Source organism: Carcharodon carcharias, chromosome 7 (genome assembly GCF_017639515.1).
Source record: "Carcharodon carcharias isolate sCarCar2 chromosome 7, sCarCar2.pri, whole genome shotgun sequence".
Taxonomy (NCBI): Eukaryota; Metazoa; Chordata; class Chondrichthyes; order Lamniformes; family Lamnidae; genus Carcharodon; species Carcharodon carcharias.
Window position 1 is genome coordinate 16,978,324 of NC_054473.1, and position 15,290 is coordinate 16,993,613.

The window sequence follows — 15,290 nt, forward strand, 5'->3', positions numbered from 1 at the left end:
AGAATTAGGAGGAAAGTTCAGTGTCGGCCCAGCTGCAGTTCCCTGATTAGAAACACCATTTTATATTCCCCACCCCCCCACCCCCAACCACCATTACAGCATCCAACACATTGACCCTATCCACTGGAGAAAGGGTTTTAGACCGGACTGCATGAACTCATTTCACAACTCCTCAGAACAAAGCACCTTTAAGAAGCTGTCTCTCTGTGGTCGTGGAGACAGCGGTGAGTGAATAGTCAAAATGAGTTGCAGATGTGCAGCTAATAAGAGTGGAAAGAGGAAACGGGTAACGTTCGGTGGCTGTCCAGCTCAAAATTAACCATCTTGCTTCCTGTCACTTCGGCGCCCACTCTCCCTCCCCCAGCAAGAGTGGAAATCTGAGTGAATCTGGCCTGAAACGTTCAGCTGAAGGTCTTCCTGCTATTTCTTACCTTTCAATTTTTAGCTCATTTCTCTCGTGACTCTTTTGCTTGCAGCGTTACTTCTCGCTGCCTGTTCTCAGCCAGGCTGGACGATGCTTTGAAGCAGAGGAGCCACTTGTGTGCAGATGGATTATATGGGTAGGTTGACCAGCAGGTGCGGTGCACTGCAGTACCAGCCTGCCGTGCCACTCAGCACCACGCTCTCCATCATCACTCCGCAGCCCCCCGCCCCCCCCCACCCCCAGCCCTCCCGCCCTCAAAAAGGTTTAGAATCATAGCATCATTACTGCCCGATAGGAGGCCATTCAGCCCATTTGGCGGAACCGTCCCAGATTTGCACTAAGTGCGGTGGTGGGTGGGTAAAACGATGTTTTAGACGAAGGCTGCAATGGCGGTTCCTCACGCTGTACCATCCCAAACCCTCCACATTCGTTAGGCGTTCCCGGGAAACAGGCTGTTTCCATGGCAGGCGGGCTCTCATTCACCTGCCACGCCATCACCTCGCCACTTCGTCACGCCGGGCACCACACTTAATGTGCATCCGCGTGCACACCTCTCTGCTTCCAGCCCAGGACAGCTGCACAGAAGACTGAAACCCCCCCAGCGCATTTTGAAAGCTGTGGAGACCCACCGTGATGTCCTCTACACCCGCTCTGGCCGCAGGATGGGCAGCTGCTTCACCGATCCAGCATGGGAGGCGGTGGCAGCACCAATGCCCTGCAAAAGAGGACAGCCACCCAGTGCCAGTGCAGGATGAATGGTCTCATTCGTTTTGCCAGGGTAAGTCACTCTTCTCATCACAACACACGCCCACAGGGATCTCATATATCAAGGGACAACACCACTAACTCTCACATACACCCTCGCATCTCCACCAGACTCATACCCCCTGGAGCTCGCGTCCTCATTCCTGTCCATGGCTCCGCTCACCACACAAACATTCCACGCAGTGCCATGTGTCCTGCTCACCCTCTCTCCTGGCGGTTAAGTCTCGGACTTCTGCACGTCACACTTGTCAAGACGTGTTCTGCACCGGCGTGTGATCACGTTGATGTGGACGGACGATCCAGCAGGAGGAGAGGTTTCTGGCGGACTGGCCTTCCAATGATAGGTAGATGTATTACAACGAGGTTCCTGACGTCTGATGGTGGAGGATGCGGCCCACCAACGACAGGATGAGCAGACGATTGCGAACAGACTTTGCAAACTCAGCCCTTTTCAGTTTCTGCCTCTGTTCCAACACAACTAGATATTGCGAGTCCTGGTCATCTACCGAGGAAGCTCAAACTGTTTGGGAGGCCAGGGCGTGAAGAACATTGGACAATTCCGCAATTTATGTAGAAACATCCTTCCATGGGAAGCTTTTATTTTCCCCTCCAATCCTGGAAACTTGTCCCCTTTCCTATTCTACTCATTTCATTAGATCATAATCAATCACTGAAGGTGCACTTACCAAATGATCCAGTCTGAGGGGAAACATCTTAGATTCTTTCCCTGTGGAAGAGAGTCACAAGCTGGGGACAGGGCACAGAACCCTTACTGGGCAGCAGCATGACCAAGAGTATGGTGTCTTGTACGTGGCACCCTCCATGACCAGCCTCCACCCCCTTTGTATGGAGTATCCCAGTGTAGTGTGCTTAACTGTTTTTGGTACTATTGCCTAATGATATTTTTCAACAGTCATGAATCATGATTCAAGCCATTTGTGTGCTCCACAAAAGATATGGCCCATAAAAAGTGTGCAAATCCAGCAAGGGGAAAAGGCCGTTTCCAAACCTCACCAAGGGGGTTTAGATACCAAATTTGGTTTGTGGTACATGTGCCAGGTTCAAAAGCAATAATGTCTGGAGGTTAACTTTCCTTGGCACTCTTCCTCACATCACAAAAGTCTTTCCTCATTCACCCCTAGGTCCTACAGAACTGCATTGACACAACTGTATTATACCCATCCAGGCAACTTACAACTCTGCTGCCACAGGGCTGAGCCCTCGTGCTCTGAAGAAGGCCACTCTGCTGCACTTCAGCAGGAGGCAGAGAGTGGGGATAAGGGGGGTCCTTCTCAGGATGGCGGCTGGTGACTACTGGAGTTCCGCAGGGGTCAGCGTTGGGACCACAACTTTTCACTTTTTACATTAATGATCTAGATGAAGGAACTGAGGGCATCCTGGCCAAGTTTGCAGATGATACAAAGATAGGTGGAGGGACAGGTAGTATTGAGGAGGTGGGGAGGCTGCAGAAGGATTTGGACAGGTTAGGAGAATGGGCAAAGAAGTGGCAGATGGAATACAACGTGGGGAAGTGTGAGGTCATGCACTTTGGCAGGAAGAATAGAGGCATAGATTATTTTCTAAATGGGGAGAGGATTCAGAAATCTGGAGTGCAAAGGGACTTGGGAGTCCTAGTCCAGGATTCTCTTAAGGTTAACTTGCAGGTTGTGTCGGTGGTTAGGAAGGCAAATGCAATGTTGGCATTTATTTCGAGAGGACTGGAATATAAAGCAGGGATGTGCTGCTGAGGCTTTATAAGGCTCTGGTCAGACCACATTTAGAATATTGTGAGCAATTTTGGGCCCCGTATCTCAGGAAGGATGTGCTGGCCTTGGAGGGGGTCCAGAGGAGGTTCATGAGAAAGATCTCAGGAATGAAAGGCTTAACATATGAGGAACGTTTGAGGACTCTGGGTCTATACTCAATGGTGTTTAGAAGGATGAGGGGGGATCTGATTGAAACTTACAGAATACTGAAAGGCCTGGATAGAGTGGACGTGGGGAAGATGTTTCCATTAGTAGGAGAGGCTAGGACCCGAGGGCACAGCCTCAGAGTAAAGGCAAGACCTTTTAGAACAGAGATGAGGAGAAACTTCTTTAGCCAGAGAGTGGTGAATCTATGGAATTCATTGCCACAGAAGGCTGTGGAGGCCAGGTCATTGAGTGTATTTAAGACCGAGATAGATAGGTTCTTGATTGGTAAGGGGATCAAAGGTTACAGGGAGAAGGCGGGAGAATGGGGTTGAGAAACTTATCAGCCATGATTGAATGGCGAAGCAGACTCGATGGGCCGAATGGCCTTATTTCTGCTCCTATGTCTTATGGTCTTAGGGCTTCCAAAGCATCTTGGTAAATGGCTGAGCTCCCCCCCCAACGTGAATGCATTTCCCAAGCCATACTGAATGCCCGGATTTGGCACTCTCAACTCCGAGTCAGAAGGCTCTGGATTCAAGTTCCGCTCTAGAAACTTGAACACAAAATCCAGGCTGACACTCCAGTTCAGTACTGACTGCAGCACTGTTCAAAGTACCTTCTTGCAGAGATGATAAAGCTTGGCCCCATCCGCCCTCTCAGGTAGACATAAAAGATCTAAAACAAGGACCCTTTAAGCACAAAGATAAAAGCAAAAAACTGCAGATGCTGGAAACCCAAAACAAAAACAAAAATACCTGGAAAAACTCAGCAGGTCTGGCAGCATCTGTGGAGAGGAACACAGTTAATGTTTCGAGTCCGCATGACCCTTCAACAGAACTAAGTAAAAATAGAAGAGGGGTGAAATATAAGCTGGTTTAAGGTGGGGGGTGGGGGGGGGGGGAACAAGTAGAGCTGGATAGAGGGCTAGTGATAGGTGGAGATAACCAAAAGATGTCACAGACAAAAGGACAAAGAGGTGTTGTAGGTGGTAATATTATCTAAAGGAATGTGCTAATTAAGGGTAGAAAGCAGGACAAGCAAGGTACAGATTATTTTTAAATGTATTTCCATCTATTGTTTTATCTCTACCTTTTAGACTTTTTTGATTCCTTCACCCCACCCCAACCCCACTAGGGCTATCTGTTTTTGTCCCTTTAAGCACAAGGTGCTCGATAGTTGCACCGAACTGAAATTGCTTTTGAAGTAGAAATTCAAGTTGTGGGGATGGCGAAAGGCACAGAAATTCCTTTTACAACGTACAGGTGATAGATGAGGACCTATTCAATCAAACCATCAGACACAATAAGGCTTCAACATTTAGTCCACACCTCAATACATCACTTGGCCACTGTTTAAGAAGTGGAAAACTATCACAGACCACACAGTTCTGGTGAGGATGTCACAATTCTGAAAGCACTTGCTCTCTTTGAGCATATTAAGGAGGTTTTGTGGCACGATGTCCCTGTCTCTGAGTCAGAAGCTCTGGTGTCAAGTCCCACTCCAGGACTTGACGGTCAAGGAAGGCGCGTTCATAATGTGGCCAAACAGGTGGAGTATCAATTTGTAAATCCTTCCAACCAACACCAACGGCAGGCGGTAAGAGTGGGAGAGATTCCTGGTCAGCCACGTGATGGAAAGAAAGTTGGAGCCTCTACCATTACTATTCGTAGCTCTGGACGACAACATGCATGTAAAAGTATGTGTTGCCACAGCAACTCAGACTCCTGGGTGGGAACAGCAAAGGCTTTGATGCCCGTCCTGGCTGGTGTAGGTTCAGGACCTGCCTCCATGCTCTACCTATGGTGTCGTTCAAACCTACCTTCTGAAGAAGAACAACGTGGCTACCGGTTCTGGACTGGTTTCAATTCTTGAAGGGGTCGGAGAGGAATTTTCCACAGCATCTTTTTCCCTTATTGCTCTTGGGTTGATTTCCCTCCTTGTATTTTTCCTCTTCCAGGAGATAATGTAGCTGGGGTGGGGGATGGGTGTGAGGTGCAGCTGGAAGAGTTGTTCAGCCACAATGGTCCTGCCATCATGGTGGGTTGGAGGGGGGTGGGGGGGGTCAAAGGACCAGCTGGGTTTTTCCTGCCTGCCACGTTTGTATGTTCGGAAGGGTTTACAAACTGTGTAAAGGCAAGAAAGGGGAAGCAACGTCAAAGGACTTAAGGTGTTACTTTGTGACGTTTCTTACTTATTCAGCAGAAATCGGTTTTGTGGAGTTTCTCATTTCACCATAAGGTCAAGCACTGCTGTCATTTGTGCCAGTTAGTGAGGGGACAAAATGGTCATTGTCACTACCCTGAATATGGAATTATTCGTGGGCAATGACTAATTAGTAGGTGCAAGCCACTCAGTGATTGTAGTTGGATAGCTCCAAGCGACTGTCTTCCAGAAGGTTTCAATGTAAAGTGAGCCAGCACTGACTTTACAGCAGAGTCCTAAATCCCAGCACTCGTACACTAATAAGATGGTTGAGAGAGAGGGCAAGACATTTCAAACATTACCTGGACTAGACAGTCTCCAGGAATGTCGAAAACTAATAAGAGGCTGATAGCATGATCCGTCACCGACCAATATGCATTTTGAGAATTCCTAATGATTTTTCTCCCAGGGTTGCCCAGAATAGGGATTAATATTTAACTTCTGGAGATGCCAAGATGGTCTTAGGAGGGTTGGCTTCCAATCCATCACAGCAGCAAAAATCTCTGATCTGGGTCTTGACATGCAAAAATGTGACGGGAGCTACTCTGCTTTCCTTGATGGGTATCTCCGCCTTCCTCCATCCCTAAGCCCATGCAGGACCTTACTGTGCGTAACTTGGTCACCTCGGTTTCTACCTTACAAGTGACCGCACTTGCAAGGTATTCCATTGGCTGAAAAGCCCTGGCCTTGAGAAGGACATTTATTGCAAGTCTTTCTTCTCTTCCCGATGCTGCGTTCTGGGTTTTATACACTTTTGTTTGGATGCAATTTATGAGCAGAAGTCTGAATCAGTGGAATAGGCTGGAGGACACTGGGGGATTTTAAAACCTGCATTTAACTGGGTGCCTGAGTTGTGAAAAGGTTATATCCACAGGATCAGATAACAGAGGCAAAACATCAGCAAAGGAGCCAAGATGGGGAGAAAGAAAATGCATGTAAATCGCAAGTACAGAATTAACGGCTGTTTGACAGTTACAGTGTTTATTGAAGTTCCGCCTACTTAACTTACTGTCAAGAGATGAGATAAACAATCCCTTCAGTAAACTGTTAGGTTCAAACTATTACCTTTTTAAGACAATTTCTTAGTTTAAATTCAGAGGGAAAATAAACTGCAGACCACAGCAGGCTGGGTCCTGTGTAGACTCAAGCACATACCATAAACGGGCACCAATCCCACTGAAGAGAACTTTATTACAGTAAGAAAGCAGAGGAAAGCCAAACAACTTTGACCTGTATTTACTTTAGCCACTTCCTGCCTGAAGACCTAGACGTATTTGACGGTTCCATTTGAGGAGGTTACCTCCTTCCCCAACACCCCCTTTCCCCACTCCCACCACCCTGTCTCCCCTTCCCCAACACCCCCTTTCCTCTAATCCCCCCTCCCTGTCTCCCCATCCCCAACACCCCCTTTCCCCAACTCCCCCCTCCCCCAACACCCCCTTTCCCCAACACCCCCTCCCTTCCTCCCCTTCCCCAACACCCCCTTTCCCCAACTCCCCCCTCCCCCAACACCCCCTTTCCCCAACACCCCCTCCCTTCCTCCCCTTCCCCAACACCCCCTTTCCCCAACTCCCCCCTCCCCCAACACCCCCTTTCCCCAACTCCCCCCTTCCCCAACTCCCCCCTCCCCCAACACCCCCTCCCTTCCTCCCCTTCCCCAACACCCCCTTTCCCCACTCCCACCACCCTGTCTCCCCTTCCCCAACACCCCCTTTCCTCTAATCCCCCCTCCCTGTCTCCCCATCCCCAACACCCCCTTTCCCCAACTCCCCCCTCCCCCAACACCCCCTTTCCCCAACTCCCCCCTCCCCCAACACCCCCTCCCTTCCTCCCCTTCCCCAACACCCCCTTTCCCCACTCCCACCACCCTGTCTCCCCTTCCCCAACACCCCCTTTCCTCTAATCCCCCCTCCCTGTCTCCCCATCCCCAACACCCCCTTTCCCCAACACCCCCTCCCTTCCTCCCCTTCCCCAACACCCCCTTTCCCCAACACCCCCCTCCCTTCCTCCCCTTCCCCAACACCCCCTTTCCCCAACACCCCCCTCCCTTCCTCCCCTTCCCCAACACCCGCTTTCCCCAACACCCCCTCCCTTCCTCCCCTTCCCCAACACCCCCCTCCCTTCCTCCCCTTCCCCAACACCCCCTTTCCCCAACTCCCCCCCTCCCTGTCTCCCCTTCCCCCAACTCCCCCCTCCCTGTCTCCCCTTTCCCAGGCTCCCCGCTCCCTGTCTCCCCTTCCCCAACATCCCCTTTCCCCAACTCCCCCCTCCCTCCTCCAACTACCCCCACACCACTCAGCACCTCAACCCCCTCCCCTCCTCTCCCCAGTTCTGTCTCCACACTCCCTCCACTTCCAGTTGCTGATCTCCAGGATTCTCATCTGCCATGAGAAAAAAAAACTCTCTGCTTTGTGTTTTAGTTCAGCCCATGCTCGGGAATGGAAAAGCGTCACATGGAACTGCAGCCTGATAATGTTTTGCAACATGCACTGAAAGCACACTTCATTCCCTTAGTTCTGGCTCCATTGCAGAGACACAAATCAAATTCAATCTAATCTTGTGAGCATTTTCATGAGGTGTTATCTCTTTGGTTTTCGCCAACTCCTCTCACAAAAACAGACCCACACAAACCTGGGAACAAAATGGCAAAAAAATCAAATACTCACTTGAGATACTTGTTGATGTTTTCCGCTGGCTGTTTGAATAATCCTTCAAATTCATCCCGGGCCCACTGCAAACAATAACATTCAACATTTCAGTGCCTGATCACTGGTAAAAATATAGCTAACACCGCCCCCCCCCCCAAAAGTAGGAGGTCACGGTGGCACAGTGGATAGCATCTCTGCCTCTGAGCCAGAAGCACTAGGTTTATTGGTAAAATTGCACTCCAGGACTTGATGGCCAAGGACAATGCATTCATAACACAGACAAACCGATGGAGCATAATCCCTGCAAATCCTTCCAACACACACCAACGGCAGGCGGTAAGAGTGGGAGAGATTCCTGGTCAGCCATGTGATAGAAAGAATGTTGGAGCCTCTACCGTCACTATCCATAGCTCCAGGCTACAACATGCAAGTAAAAGTGCATGTTGCCACAGCAACTCAGACTCCCTGGTTAGTCTGTAACAAACCACCACCCTGGCAGTTCAGCATGGGCAAAAGCATCACCTGGTGTTTCACTGACCCATTGCAGGTTTAAATCCAAGTTTCGGCGAGGCTGCTGTCTTTGTGTTAGTGGTCATGGAAAAGGGAGGGGGAAGAGGGCTTGGGACACGCAGGGAGATGGGGTAATAAAAGTGACTCTGTCTCCAATCTATGTCTTCCAGCTCCTTCTTGAAATGTGTTGGATGAAGGTAGTTTGGGTCAGCCATGATAACCCAACAAAGTTAAATGCCTTGTGCAAGTGGAACCTCGTCAGGAGCCAGCAACTTGAGGAAAGGAGGAGGAGGGAAACTAGAAGGTAATAGCAGGGGAGGCGGTGGTGCAGTGGTGTTGTCACTGGATTAATACTCCAGAGACCCAGGGTAATTCTCTGGGGACCTGGGTTCAAATCCCACCATGACAGTTGGTGAAATTTGAATTCAATAAAAAACCTGGAATTAAAAGTCTAATGATGACCGTTGTTGTAAAAACCCATCTGGTTCACTAATGTCCTTTAGGGATGGAAATCTGCTGTCTTTACCTGGTCTGGCCTACATGTGACTCCAGACCCACAGCAATATGGTTGACTCTGAAATGCTTTAGCAAGCCACTCAGTTCTCAAGGGCAATTAGGGATGGGCAATAAATGCTGGCCCAGCCAGTGACACCCACATCCCATGAACAAATTAAAATATATGAAAAACTATTGGAGATCCACAAGTTAGCTTTCCTCCAGAGTTGGGGTGCTATTTGATTGATGCACATAATTTAATATCATATTTATATTAGTGGGCCCAAAATTCTTTTACTTCAATTTATTTGAAAGATCTTATAATCCAGCATATGGGAAGCATAGCCAGTATTAAAGAGCTACCAGATTCAAGGATAAGTATAGGGGAAAATACATGACTGATGGTACTTGTCATGTCAATAATGTCACAGTGTTTCTCAGCACAATGTGGTGGGATGGACTAGGGGTTAATCACACACCACTCAGTTCAAACTCCATTCTAAGAGGTGTTGAGTGAGGACACACTGTGTTCCAGTGACGGCAGGGGGAATGGAAGACCTTAAGCTCTAAGTGGTCCCTTTCACCTCCCAATACTCCCAAGCAAAATGGGGCATGAAAATTATTGGAAATAAGGTAAACCACCAATGGATAAAATAGGAAATCAAAATCATCGCTGTGTCGTACATACACCACACCAGTGCAACAAGGATGCCGCACGGGTCTCCCTTCTCTCCATTAAGAAAAAGGAAAGGAGAGGGAGGAAAGGAAAGGAGGAAAGATGGAGACAAATAAAAAGTATGAGAGAAAAGATCAAAGGTTGAAAAGACAGACAGAGAGAGACACAGACTATACAGACAGAAAGAGAAAGAGACAGAAAGAGAGAGAGACAGAAAGAGAGAGAGACAGAAAGAACGAGAGGCAGAAAGAACGAGAGGCAGAAAGAACGAGAGGCAAAGAGAGAGAGAGAGTGACAGAGAGAGACAAAGAGAGCAAGATTTGCATTTATATTGTGCCTTTTGAACTCTCAGGTTGCCCCCAAGGTGCTTTACAGCCAATAAACTACTTCTTAAAGTACAGTCACTGTTGTAATGTAGGAAACATGACAGCCAATTTGCACACAGCAAGCTCCCACCAACAGCAATGAAATAAATTGTTGATAGTCTGTTTTCTGGTTGGGAGAAATGTTGGTGTGGACACCAGGAAAATGCCACTTCCCTTCTTTGCATCTTTTATGCCCATTTGACAAGGCAGACAGGGCCTTGATTGACCATCTTATCCAAAAGATGGCACCACAGACAGTGCAGCGCCTCCCTCAGTACTGCGCTGAAGTGCCAGCCTAATAAATGAGTCGGCAACATAAAAGTGAGGAAAATATATTCCTCATGCTCATTCATCTGAACATTAATTACATGCAAAGGAAGAAATGCAATAGGACCCGGTTATAAATTCCATTTGAAAACGATCAAATATAGAGGATGTTAGTTCCCATTTGTTTAAATTAGACTGATCTGGCCCTTGGACATTTGACACACACCAAGCTCTGCACATAAACACAGACTTCCCGTCAACAGCCAAGAGGCAATCTTGACAGGGGCAGCATACATCAGGGAGTACTTTCAAATAATATACATTTCACATTCAACCTTCTCCTGCACCCTTCCTTTAATGTTTACAAGGCACAACAGCTTTAAGCATAGTATTCTCTAGAGTCCAATTAACCCCATAGATGCCAGTTATGAGGCTGAGTACGTGATCACATGAGAGGAATTTTCAAACAAAAGCAATGGATTAGGGCATCGACAATTTACTTGGGAACAAGATCTTCTTCACTTTAAAGCACTAAAACTTGCTCTTCCTTATCTGTCCTTCACTATTAGAGACATTTTTCTCCTCTCTATCCTTGTTATCTTGCTTCCTGATTTTAGCTCTTGTTGTGGAATCTGCATCCCAGGTGTCTGACACTGTGTCTTTAAACCAGAGACTACGAGAGGCGCAAAACAAGGGGTACAGATAAAAGCAAAATACTGCAGACACTGGAAATCTGAAACAAAATCAGAAAATGCTGGAAAACCTCAGCAGGTCTGACAACATCTGTGGAGAGAGAAACAGAATTAAGGTTTCGAGTCCGTATGATGCTTTTTTAATAGGGGTGTGGGTAACTTGGTATGAGTGTTCTTTAATCTTGGAATGAATGCTTTCAGTCTAACCACTATTTTAAAGATTGGTAATTTTTAGTTTGAGACTTCATTCAGTAAAAGAGTCCAAAGACTTGGTAGCAATTTTCAGCTCTAATGATAAATGCAACCAAAAATGCAATTGTGCCTTGCATAGTTTTTCACTTTTGAAGAACTCATTCAAAATTAATATTTCAACAGAAAAAGCCAAAATTGTCACATGGCACACGAAAAATTGAAAAATAATAAACTGGATTTGAATGACAAAGGAGTTTCAACTCTTGCTAAATTTGTGTTCTATCACTCAACATCGACTTGATCTCAGATCAAGTCTCTACTGGATTTTTAAATCTTCCTAAGAAAATGCATAATTTAAATTTTTATGGAAGAATACACAATTATATTTAGCATCTAATTTCACCCTTATTTTTGACTTGGAAAATTTTGCTGCTTGTCATTTAAGAAACAAACTTCAATGACAGATCGTCCCAAACGTCTACTATCATTCCACTTACTGTCCCACAGGAGATCAATTATTGTTATAGAGTTGATCTTCCAGATGACCTTTCTTGGTGGAAACATTGAACTTTATTTATAAGACAGCAACAGCAGCTACATGTGTGCATCAAACTCTATAACTAAAGAAGAACTCCCCCCTAGAGGTTCCCACACTGCTAGCTCATTGGTTTACACAGATCATGTGATCTTACAACATTGGATTATTCTTAAAGCTACAGTCCAACGTTTCCCAAAACTATAATTACTACATTCCTTCCCCTTTAACTTTTCTGTACGTTTTGTATTTAGCTCATGACATTACAATATTTACAAGGTCATGAAATTACAAATTCAGTCTTTCAGGTGGTTTCCTAATCCTTGTGGAATGTCATGGCTCCACGACTTTTGCAGGAAACACATTCTCTAGAACCCCATTAACATCAGGTACCTCATCAGGCATATACAGTTGTGTCTTCCACTCTGACAGAGACATCGGGCATGTCGATCCTTGGTTGAGCAACTTCAACAGGAACTGCAGGTTCAGCCGTGGTTACAGGTGGAACATCATTTTGTTGGAGTATCTCTTTTATTTTTAAATGATCCACATGCGTAGGGGTGATCTGGCCCTCCACTTCCACGTGGTGTAACAATGCTCCGGGCACAGACACAGAACTTACTTTACCAGGTAAATTCCGAAATTCCTTACATATACTGCTTCACCAACAGTAAATTATCGCTCACGATTATACAAATCATGCGTCGCTTTTTGGTTCCCTTGACTTTTCTCCATCTTTCCCTCCAAATTGGGAAGTATTAGACATAATCTTGTCCGAAGACGGTGCCTCGTCAGTAATTCTGCAGGTATTGCTCCTGTCTTAGTGTCGGGGGGTTGATCTCTAGCGAAGTAGAAAACGAGCAAGTTTGGTCTCCAACCGATCACTTGCTAACTTTTTCATTCCCGCCTTAAAAGTTTGTAGTGTCCTTTCCGCCATTCCATTAGATGATGGATGGTATGGTGCCGTCTTCATGTGGTGGATACTATTGAGACTGATAAATCATTGGAAATCAGCTCTCGTAAACGCAGTACCATTATCTGACACGATTACCTCTGGCAATCCATGGATGGTGAAGCTTTGGTGTAGTTTTCCTACCGTAGTGCCTGACATTGGCGACTTTACCTCATCAATGTCTAACCACTTGGAATGAGCATCCATAATCAGTAGAAACATGGTTCTAAGGAAAGGACTGACGTAATCAATGTGCAATTGCACCCAGCGTCCACCAGGCCACTCCCATGGGTGTAATGCGGCTGCCACCTGCAACTTTTGTAGCTGTTGATATTGTACACTGTGTTTTACCACCTTCTCAATATCGCCGTCCAACCCTGGCCACTAAAGATAACTTTGCGCTATCGTCTTCATTCATGATATCCCTGGATGGACACTGTATAGCTCTACTAAGAGTGGTTCCCTTCCTTGTGAAGGAACTACTGCTCGTGCACCCCATAACAGAATACCATCTTGACTGCTCATCTCGTGTCTTTGGTTAAAAAAACGGTTTCAATTCACCAGAGACTAGTTCCTGAGACCAACCATGTAACATTTGGTCCCTCACTTGAGACAGGACTGGATCATGATTCATTCAGTTTCTTGTCTGCCTGGTACAGACTGGTGTGGAATCTAGGAAATTCATCACTAAAAACGAGCTCCTGTGGAATTGGGACTTGTCCATCACTCTCTTGCAAAAGAAGGTGACACTTAGGGCATTGGCATTTGTTATATGAATCGCTAGTCTATGTACAAAGGTGTATTCATATGACGCCAAAATTAGGGCCCATCTTTGTTTTCTTGCAGAAGCTATGGGAAGTATAGCCTTTTCCTCGCTAAACAGGCCCAAAAGTAGTTTGTGGTCTGATACTGTTGTGAAATGTCATCCACGCACGTATTGATGGAATTTCTTTACACCAAAAATAATCGACAGTCCTTCCTTTTCGATCTGGGAATATCCTTTTGCAGCTGTGCTAAGTGTTCTGGAAACATAGCCCATCGGCCTCTCTGTACCATTGGCTGCTCTGTTGACCGTTAGTTTATAGTCGCCACAGGTCCGGACGGTGTGGTCTGGTTTAAGGACAGGGATTATGGGCGCTGAGCACTCTGAGAACTGAACCGTTTTTATGACACCCAGCCTCTCCAGCTGGTTCAGCTTGGCATCAACCTGGTCTCTCAGGGTGCATTGCAACGGTCTTGCTTTCAAGAAGCAAGGGGTTGCTTCTAGGTTCATGTAAATGTTGGCCTATAGGCCTTGGATTTTTCCCAGTTCATTCTTGAAGACGGTGTCATTTTATTTCAGCAGCTCTGGCAGTCCCCCTGCTCGCAACTAGAAGATTTCGGACCAGTTTAATTGAATCTCCTTCAACCATTCGTGATCTAGAAGGCTTGGTTCTTCACCTTCTACCGCCATTACTGGTAACTGTGCCGATTGGTGTCTATAATGACATTTACTGTGTACGTTTTCAACCTGGCAGATGTTTGTTCCAAATTTAATTGTTGAGCACCTTTATTTAAAAATCTGAAAGTGTGTTCTCCTACTACAGTGGTAGAAGCATTTGAGTCTACTTCCATTTTTAAGGGTTTACCATTCACTTGCACTGTGACAATAATTGGCTCTGTCTTTCCAACGTTCATGTTGAATAATGAATAAATGTCAGAATTAGTTGTTTCTGGCTCCCCTACAGTGTATATTTCATTGGGCTTTGATTTTGTTTGGAGGCCTTGTTTTATACTAAATCTTGCTTTGCACTGTCTCATTATGCGTCTACTTCTGTGACAAAAATAACCTTCTACCTTTTTAAAATTGCCAATCGCTGGAAGAATGATCATTTCCACGTCGATAAAAATTAGTTTTTGATTTTATTGCTAGGCTGTTTCCTCTCATGCTTCAGTTAGCGGGGTCTGTTTCCTGTTTCGCGGCAGAGTCCCAGCTTTTCACGCCACGTTTGGCTGACTGTTCCTACCCGACTAGGAAAATGGTGCCATTTTGCGCACCTTGAATCGCTCGTGAATCCCTTATAGCGCTTTCCATTGCAGAAACTATTTCTAACGCTTTCTTAAAATCAAGATTCACTTCAGCCAGCAATCTTCGCTGAATAGCATCCTCCTGCATGCCACAGACCAAACAATCCCTCAACATGTCATTCAGGGTTTCACCAAAATCACAATATTCCATTAGTTGTTTTAATTTTGCCACGTAGATCTCTCCCGGCGTTCTGTCCTTGAATTGAACCTGAACCTCTGCATCGCGATTGAGGGTTTGGGTTGAAAATGTCCCTTAACAAGGTCTACGAATTCACTGAAAGTCTTTGAATCTGGGGCTCTGGGGGCCATCAAGCTTCAAATTAACTTGTAGATTTTACTCCCACAAATACTCAGGAGAATCGCTCTCCTCTTTTCCTCCTCTGTGATTTCATTGGCTTGAAAGAAAAACTCAAGACATTCTATACGTTGAGACCAGTCGGCTGTGGTTTGTCATGCACAGAAAGTCTTGCAGAACAGGCTGTATATCCATCAGTTGTGTCTCACTTACAGAGTGCGTTCTTGACTTTTTTGTTCCTTACAATATACTCCTGTCTTTTGAGTCACAAGGTTCTGGATTTTGTTTTCTT

General features: G+C 46.2%; 1 protein-coding gene and 1 long non-coding RNA gene across 6 annotated transcripts in view; one reads left to right on the forward strand and one right to left on the reverse strand.

Annotated features, from left to right (window-relative positions):
- Window positions 1-15,290, reverse strand: part of LOC121279936 (ubiquitin-like modifier-activating enzyme 1) — a 252,922-nt gene that overhangs the window by 155,527 nt on the left and 82,105 nt on the right. For all 4 annotated transcript variants that reach the window (XM_041191513.1, XM_041191514.1, XM_041191515.1 and 1 more), the window contains exon 16: window positions 7,971-8,035. In XM_041191513.1, coding sequence (XP_041047447.1) covers window positions 7,971-8,035 — 65 coding nt within the window. The remainder of the gene's footprint in view (window positions 1-7,970; window positions 8,036-15,290) is intronic.
- On the forward strand, window positions 96-14,175 carry LOC121279937. 2 transcript variants are annotated; one of them, XR_005943529.1, is made up of 3 exons: window positions 96-224; window positions 8,633-8,766; window positions 13,979-14,175. It is a non-coding gene; the product is annotated as an uncharacterized LOC121279937 (long non-coding RNA). The 2 variants fall into 2 exon arrangements; XR_005943530.1 differs by having other exon boundaries at window positions 13,982-14,175.